This window comes from Drosophila miranda (genome assembly GCF_003369915.1).
Source record: "Drosophila miranda strain MSH22 chromosome Y unlocalized genomic scaffold, D.miranda_PacBio2.1 Contig_Y3_pilon, whole genome shotgun sequence".
Taxonomy (NCBI): domain Eukaryota; kingdom Metazoa; phylum Arthropoda; class Insecta; order Diptera; family Drosophilidae; genus Drosophila; species Drosophila miranda.
In genome coordinates, this window is record NW_022881625.1 from 692,245 (window position 1) to 701,233 (window position 8,989).

Sequence of the window (8,989 nt, forward strand, 5' to 3'; positions counted from 1 at the left end):
CGAGCATGGAAACGGCAAAGGCTGGTTCTGATACCCAAGCCAGGCAAAGAGCTCAACGACCCATCGTCATACCGGCCGCTGTGCATGCTGGATACCATGGGCAAGATTTTCGAGAGGATGGTATGTAACCGACTGGAGGCGGAACTGGCTGAGCGTCGCGGACTTTCCGACCTCCAATTCGGGTTCCGCAAGCAGAGGAGCACCACTGACGCCATCGAGATGGTGACAAACCTTGCCAGGGAAGCCATGGCAGGAACGCGATGGGCTGGAGGCGACAAAAAGTACTGCCTAGTATGTACACTAGACGTACGAAACGCCTTCAACTCTGCCAGCTGGAAGAGCATCCTAGAGGCCCTGACCAGGAGGGGTATATCTGAGCAAATCACACGGACTCTGCGAAGCTATTTCACGGACCGCGTCCTGATCTACGACACGGAAGAAGGAGCAGAACATCACCAAATCACCGGAGGCGTCCCACAGGGCTCGGTCCTAGGGCCGATACTGTGGAACGTGATGTATGACGATATCCTGCGGCTTACATTACCGGAAGGGTGCACCCTGGTGGGCTTCGCCGACGACATAGCACTGGTGACAGTGTCGAAACACGTAAGAGACGTAGAGGAGAAAACCAACGTAGCAGTCGGGATGATAGTGGCCTGGCTCGCAGCCAACGGGCTAGCATTGGCGGAGAAGAAGACGGAGGCTGTGCTAATGAGCAGCAGAAAAAAGGTCGAGCAGGCATGCGTGAGAGTCGGTAGCACGATCATCAGGACCAAGCCTGCGCTAAAGTACCTAGGGGTAATGATGGACCAGAGGCTAAACTTCAAGGCCCACCTGGAATACGCCAGCGCAAAAGCAACTGCAGCTACGGCGGCCATAAGCAGGATGATGGCCAATACAGGGGGACCACGGCAGCGTAGCAGGCAGCTCATCGCTGGGGTGGTCACCTCCATAATCTTATATGGATCAGCAGTGTGGGCACCAGCAATGATGGTTTCCACATACAGCAGAGACTGCAGAAGCGCATACCGACGCTGTGCCCTGAGGGTTACATGCTGCTTCCGGACGGTGTCTGAAGACGCCGCACTTATTGTGGCAGGCATGGTCCCACTGGATCTCCTGGCAGCTGAGCGGCAGAGCGGAGTGGAGGTAGCCAGCGAGCGGCGAGAGCGCACTATAGCCCAGTGGCAACGGCGCTGGGACCAAGCGGCAAAAGGGAGGTGGACCAGACGTCTCCTTCCCCAGCTTAGCCCATGGCTGCGAAGAAGGCACGGCCAAATGGACCATTATTTGGGCCAACTGCTGACGGGGCATGGCTGCTTCAAGCAGTACCTGCATCGCTTTAGGCATGCTGACGACCCGTATTGCAGCTGCTGCGGGCCTGGAGTCGACGAGGATGCAGAGCACGTCTTCTTTGTATGCCCCCGCTTCTCGCAAGAACGAACGAGGCTAGGGGAGACGCTTGCAGAAGTGAGTGTGGACACCCTCACCGACCAGATGCTAGCCGATGAGCAATCTTGGAACGCGGTCGCCTACATGGCAGCAAGCGTGATCAAGGAGCTGCGCAGGCTGGAGCGAAGCCGGACAAACTAAGCCAGAAGGATGACCCCACAGCCCGCACCGCGAAGTAATGCCTAGCGGCAGTCCCGCGGGAGCGGACCCACCCCCCCCCCCCACCCCCTTCCCAGCCATAATTGTTATTTTATAAATATAAATTGTTTTCCCAATAAAAAAAAAAAAAAAAAAAAAACACACACTCACATCCATTTCACTTTGGCGGACGGACCCGAGTCGCCACAGTAAAATGTGTGCCATCTACTCCTGGCTCCCAGCTGGTGGCCGGACCAGTGCCACTCGCTCTACATTAGGGCCACAATTGCCGACGCACACACACACACTCACATCCATTTCACTTTGGCGGCCGGACCCGTGTCGCCACAGTAATATGTGTGCCGTCTACTCCTGGCTCCCAGCTGGTGGCCGGACCAGTGCCACTGGTTCTCCAAGAGGGCAGCCACAGCCACCACGACGACGAGGAGGTGCTAATTGCACCTACTTCTGACGACTTCGGATGACGCCAATTTCGACGACCAGGGGGGACGACGGGGTCGGCCGGTATGCAACGCAATGTCTTTACAAGCATTGTGTTTTGCTATGCCGGCCGATGCTCCGCTGTTTCTTGTCTTCCCTGTAATTATAGAAAAAGATATAGACATTATTTTAAATTGTTATGTTTATTGTAATATTGTAAACGTAAATCAATTGTACCTGTTTTGTCTCGTCTTTGTTCTAGTGTAGTATCTCTTTTATTACCTGTTTTTCCGTCGTCTTCACTCCAGTCTACTACTTATCTGTATTGTTATTTCTGCAAGTGCTTGTCTCTTTTCATTTAGTGTATTTCCTCTTATTTTCCACGCAAAGCACCTGCATTGTTTACCTTTTTCTCTTTATCTTTACTTACCACGCTAGCTTCCAAACAAACCAATCAAAACCTGCAAATAAAATACAATCAAAATCAGCCAAAACAGATATAGACTCGCTTACCAAATTCAACGCAAACCTCCAAATAAATCAATTGAACCTGCAAATAAAATACAATTAAAATCAGTCAAAACACAAATTAGTTTACTTACTACGCTAGCTTCCAAACAAACCAATCAAAACCTGCAAATAAAACACAATGAAAATCAGCCAAAACATAAATAGACTCGCTTACCAAATACAACGCAAACCTCCAAATATAACCAATTGAACCTGCAAATAAAATACAATTAAAATCAGTCAAAACACAAATTAATTTACTTACCACGCTAGCTTCCAAACAAACCAATAAAAACCTGCAAATAAAATACAATCAAAATCAGCCAAAACAGAAATAAACTGACTTACCAAATTCAACGCAAACCTCTAAGTAAATTAATTTAGCCTGCAAATAAAATGTAGCTAAAATTAACCAAAGGAAAAGCACAAATAGACTTACTTACCAAACTCAACGCAAACCTCCCAATGGACCAATCGAACCTGTAAATAGAAAATAATTAAAATCAGTCAAAACAAAGGTTAAAAATCCAATAAATATAACAACACAAATTACCTAACTGGATTCCTGACACTTGATCACCAAACCTACAAAACATAAACCTGAAAATAAAATAATATTAAAATCAGCCAGGATTTTCATATCATCCACAGAAAGACGCACATGCGCCGCCGTTCTTCTTAGAGTTGCATCGGTTGGATTCGGCCAGGAAAAGAGGGACGAGGCGATGCCGCGATTGCGTTGCTTGGAGGTCTCCTGTCGTCCATACCTCCGTTTCGCACCGGATGAGGGGTCCAGGAGCGGCGTCACAAAATTTGTATGTCTAAGCCAGAAAAAAGAAAACACAAGCCGATCTTAACTTAACTTTTGTTTACAAGAGCAAATTGATAACTGTCTAGTATTTTTCGGTATCTTTTTATCAATGTTACCGTAATGTTAAAAAAATACCTAAATGTTAAATGTTTCCATAAATAATGTTATATGTTACTATTGAGTAATAAGAACATTAATAAAGAAAGCTTCAGGTCACTCTAAAGTGCCCTGAGCCAAACAAAAAAAAAAAAAAAAAAAAAAGGGGCATGTGTTCGCTGTGCAGATTGCGGCATAGTGGCAGGAGCGGCAACTGTGTTGGTGTTGGCTGTATTTGTTGTCCGTTTCTGCTGCCTCTGTTGTTGCTGCCGCAGCTCGTGCTGCCTCAACTGCTCCCGGACAATAGCCTCTAGCTCCTCCAGTGTCTGCCTTTTCTTCTTCGGCTTCCCAATTGGCGGCCGCTGCTGCCGCTGCTGGTGATGGCGGCCCCGTCGTCTGGCCTGCTTCCTCTCACCCTCACCCTCATCGTCACTCCCACTGTCGATGAGGGCGCGGCGTCGTTTTGGTGTTGGTGGGATTGACGGCATTTGTGCAGGCCAGCATTGGCCCGGATCGACCCGCTGCTCGAGCTCGAACCAGGTTCGACTCGCAACAGGTTCGATCCGGTCGTGTGTGTGTGTGTGGCTGCCCGTTGGCCGTTTTGGCGCTCCGCTCTTGCGCGTCGGCTTGCCGGCTCTCCTCCGTCTTCTCCCTCTCCCGTTACTCACGAACTGTCCGAGAGTGTGAGAGGCGGGAAAAGTGGCGTCTTTTCGGCCTTTCCCTTTGTGTTTGGCGGGATTTTGGGATTTGGCGGGGTTGCGGGATTTGCAGTTGGTATTGGCGCTGCTGTTGCTGCTGATGTGATGGGGCTCGAGGGGGGAGTGGCTGTGGCCGTGGATATATCGGCCATGGCAATGGCTGGGTACTCACTCGCTGGGTGGCTGTGGCGTCGGCGCTCTGCATTGGCTGGGGCGTTGGTATTGGCGCCTGCGCCGAGGGCTCTGCTGCTGCTGCTGCTATTGGCGGTGTTTGTGTTGGTGTTGTTGGCTGCTGCTGCTGCTGCTAGGGCGCCTCTGCGGGCCGCTCTGCCGCCGTCGCTGTGTCGGCTGGGTGTCCCTCGTCTGGCCATTCCTCTGGTCATGGCTGGCTGTTGGTTTGTGTGTTGGCGATCTGCTGCCTGTTTGTTGTTTTTAATTGAAAAGTCTCTTGTGTGTGTGTGTTTGTGTTTAATGTATTTATTGGCACTTTTATTCTCTTTTTGGTTTGTGATGTGGACGGGAGCAAAAGTTTGTCAAGGTGAGTAATGGGTGTGGTGGAGGAAGGGCGGCACGGCACACGACAGACACCACAAAAAGAAAACAGGGCAACACAGAAAAAAAACGTCAATGGCGACACGGCACAGATCGATAGATCATGTTCACCGAAAAGGGAATCTTTCCCATAGGCGATGGCCTTTTGGATGTAGATGCCGAACGCTTTAACGGATTGCTCGTGTCGCATGACATCAACGAGATCTACGAGGTGGAACAGACGCCGTTTGCCAGGGGCAAATTCGCCGCCGTTCGCCGTGCCATTCACAAGAACACGGGCTCCCATTTCGCGGCAAAGTTGTTGAAGCGACGCCGACGCGCACAGAGCAGCGACAAGGAGATCAAACACGAGATCGCCGTCCTAATACTCTGCGAGGGCGAGGAGAACATTGTCAATCTGAATGCGGTGCACGAGACCCGTTCGGACACAGCCCTGCTGCTGGAACTGGCCACTGGTGGCGAGCTGCAGACCATACTCCTTGTCACATAAAGTGTTTTCGCAAAACAAACTTTATTGATTTAGATCTACATCTCTCGCGTGTTGATTGGTCGTTTCTTTATTCATTACCGAACATAGATGCAACTGTTAACTCGTTTTATAGTTCTATTTACTCCGCCCTTAATACGTTTGTTCCAGACATCACTGTACCTGTATCGTCCAAGCCTCCCTGGTTCTCCAAGTATTTGTCATACTTAAAAAATAATAAATCCCGGCTCTATAAAAAGTACCAGAAGTCGGGATCCACGTTGGCCTTAGCTCTATACTCCTCCGCTCGCTCTCTGTTCCTTGCCGTCAATAGTCAGTGTTATAATCATTACCTTTCACAATGTAGTAGTAACTTTCGTAGTGATCCTAAAAAAATTCTATTCGTTCGTTAATTCTAAGCGCAAGTCAAACGTTTTTCCTCCGTCCCTTCATTACCAGAACAAAACAGAAGCTTCTGCTGTTGGTATTGCTAATTTATTCGCTAACTTTTTCCAAACAACGTACTCGTCTCATATTTACAACGCATCCACTCCGTATCCGTACCAGCTACCTCAAGCTAACAGCATTTTTCTGCCCTTTTTCGAGGAAAGCGTTGTTCTGGAAGGTTTGTCATCTATGGACATATCGTTTTCTGCGGGTCCAGATAAAGTACCAAGTTGCATCTTAAAACACTGTGCCCAGTCCCTTTGCAAACCCTTGACCTTTCTCTTCAACCTCTCCTTGGAACAGTCTTGTCTCCCAGTAATTTGGAATGAGTCCTACATCATTCCGCTTCACAAAAAAGGTTCAAGATCAAACATTGAAAACTATCGTGGTATCGCAAAGCTTTCCGCCATCCCGAAGCTTCTTGAGTTCCTGGTCACCCGGCAACTGCAACATCTTTGTTGCAGCTTGATATCTCCGTCGCAACACGGTTTTTTCAGACATCGTTCAACATCGACTAACCTTCTTGAGTTTTCTAACCTAATCCACCGTGGTTTTCAAATTGGTTTGCAGACGGATGTAGTTTTTACGGACTTCAGCAAGGCATTCGATTCTGTGAACCATGCTCTGCTTATTCAAAAGCTCTCTTTATTAGGGTTCCCAACGAATCTTCTAGATTGGATTTTGTCCTATCTCTCTAACCGTACTCAACGGGTTTTGTTTTCTAACGTGTTGTCAAATACTGTTAATGTTACTTCAGGTGTGCCACAGGGAAGTCATCTGGGCCCGCTTCTGTTTATTTTATTTGTGAACGACCTTCCTCAAGTTATAACATACTCTACTACACTAATGTATGCTGATGATGTCAAAATCTGTCTTTCTTACTCTGATTGGTATTTGCACACACGCCTTCAACTTGATCTAAGTGAACTACTATTGTGGTGTTCAACTAATCTTCTTTTTCTGAACCAAATGCAAACTTATGACATTTTACCGTCGCGCTCCTCATTTTGTCTCATATGTTCTAGGAAATCATGTCCTTGAGCGAATTTCGAGTTCAAATGACCTCGGAGTCCTTTTTGATCATAAGATGTGTTTCAACACCCATATAGCTGCAACTGTAAATAAAGCTAAGGGTGTTTTAGCGTTCATCAAGCGTTACGAAACAATTGTACATCTCGTTAGTACGTCCTATATTGGAGTATTGTTCTTGTGTGTGGAGCCCGCAGTATAAAGAGCAGCAGGCTGTTATTGAATCCGTGCAAAAGCAATTTTTAATTTTTGCCCTTCGGAACTTTAACTGGGACTCGGGTAGAATCTTGCCACCCTACCGGTCTAGGCTAAATCTTATTGACCTGCCGTCGTTGCACCATCGCAGAATATGCAATGGCGTAATGTTCGTGCACAAGCTCCTTCTTGGGACTGTTGACTCCCAAACTCTCTTGGGTCAGATTGACTTGGCCGTTCCATCCAGACCTACCCGTACTTTTAGGCCTATCCGTCTACCCATATGTAGGTCTAATTATGCTGATCATGAACCTTTTAGGGTTTTATGCCATAATTATAACTCCCTCTGTCAAACCCTATCCCCTGAACTGTCTCTTAAACTAATTGCATGCAATATTTATAATCATTTAAATTTAGCTAACTTTTAACTTATCCTTTTCCGCCTTTAGTAACGAAGTACCATTATTAACAGATAATTTGTTAATTTAATAAATAAATACTGGACAACGAGGAGTGCCTGACAGAGGCCCAGGCCCGCCACTGCATGCGAGAGGTGCTGAAGGCTCTCAAGTTTCTCCACGACCGATCCATTGCCCACCTGGACCTCAAGCCACAGAACATTTTGCTCGCCGGCGAGCGTATAGAAGATGGCCTCAAGCTCTGTGTCTTTGGGATCTCGCGCGTTGTGTGCGAGGGCATCAATGTCCGCGAGATGGCCGGCACACCCGACTACGTGTCCCCCGAGGTGCTCCAGTACGAGCCACTCTCCCTGCTGACGGACATCTGGTCCGTGGGCGTTCTCACCTATGTCTTGCTCTCCGGCTTCTCGCCCTTTGGCGGGAACACCAAGCAGGAGACCTTCCTCAATATCTCGCAGTGTGCGCTCACCTTTCCGGACAACCTATTCGGTGGCGTCTCGCCAGTGGCCATCGATTTCATACGCCGCGCATTGCGAATTAAGCCAAACGATCGCATGAGTGCCGCTGGATGCCTGGAACATGTCTGGCTGAAGGATGAGAGCTCGATGGATAGACAACTGTATCTGCAGGCTCAGAGCGATGCTGAAGAGGAAGAGGAAGAGGAGGAGGAAGAAGACGACCTTGAGGATGAGGAAGCCAGTGGGAGGAGCCAGTGGCCGAGGAGAAGGCAGAGGAGCAGGAACAGCAACAGCAGTCACAGGAACAACAAAAGCAACAGAAGCCAAGCAGTGGCAGCAACAAACCCACGCACAATGGCCACCATCGGGCCCACAGCAATGGGAGCAGTAGCAGCATCTCAAAGATACCCATTGCCACCGGGAAGCTCCTGGGAAGCCCCATAAGCAGCACCAGCACCAGCACAGAGACAACGACAGCCATACACACGCTGACCAGCAATGGACACGGACAGAGCAACACGGTCTGCCTGTCCGCCAAGCCCACTCAGATCGTGACACCCACACGTCGAGCCTCCGACTCGGACGAGAAGAACACATACACGGCGACATTTGTGAAGAAGCCCCCGGTGCAGGCCACCATCCAGCTGGGCAGCAACGGCCTCGACGAGTTCGCCACAGTGGTGGCCACCCTGACACTCTTTCCCGATGCGCCCACCACACCGAAAGTGATCCGCAAGGCACCCACGGGAGAGTCCCATGGATCGGACACCTCGGTGAAGGCTCTGGTCAAGAAGTTTCAGCTGGAGGAGACGCTAGTCTGCCCCGGACACAGCAGCACCAGCAGCCACAACGGCCACAGTCCCGTCAACGGGTGCGGCGGCAGTAGCGGGAGCAGCAACGGCAACAATATGCGACGCAGTGCAGGGGGAAACAGCAGCAACATCAGCTACTCGGCAGCAGCCGCGACAGCAGCACGAATGAACAGCATTCGCCGCGCCTCCGACCCGCTGATGGCCGTCTATAAGAAGCAGCCACAGAACAGCGGCGCCAACAGCAATAGTTCCAGCAGCAACAGCAACAATCCCAGCCCCGGCAGCAGTCCCAGCTCGGGCAGCACGGCCACCCTGCTCCTGAATAGCCATCGCCTGGCGTCCGCGTCCGCGTCCGGGCCAGCCAGCACGGTCGCCAGCACCGCTGTAGCCTCAAGCAGCAGCACCAAAGCTACTGCCACTGCCCACCATCTGCCCCACCACCACATGCACCACGACAACACGAAA

General features: G+C 49.8%; 1 protein-coding gene across 1 annotated transcript; it reads left to right on the forward strand.

Moving 5' to 3' along the window:
* Positions 1-4,731: 4,731 nt before the first annotated feature.
* On the forward strand, positions 4,732-8,253 carry LOC117194708 (death-associated protein kinase related-like). Its single transcript, XM_033399217.1, has 2 exons — positions 4,732-5,170; positions 7,332-8,253. Exons 1-2 carry the CDS (start codon positions 4,802-4,804, stop codon positions 8,154-8,156), a joined length of 1,194 nt encoding a protein of 397 aa, XP_033255108.1. The 5' UTR covers positions 4,732-4,801; the 3' UTR covers positions 8,157-8,253.
* The last annotated feature ends 736 nt before the right edge of the window (positions 8,254-8,989 follow it).

Excerpts from the sequence above, each read along its gene's own strand:
- LOC117194708 (XM_033399217.1), top strand. The coding sequence starts at position 4,802 with ATGTTCACCGAAAAGGGAATCTTTCCCATAGGCGATGGCCTTTTGGAT. Across the intron at positions 5,171-7,331 it reads CTGGTGGCGAGCTGCAGACC|ATACTGGACAACGAGGAGTG; the intron begins ATACTCCTTGTC and ends TTTAATAAATAA.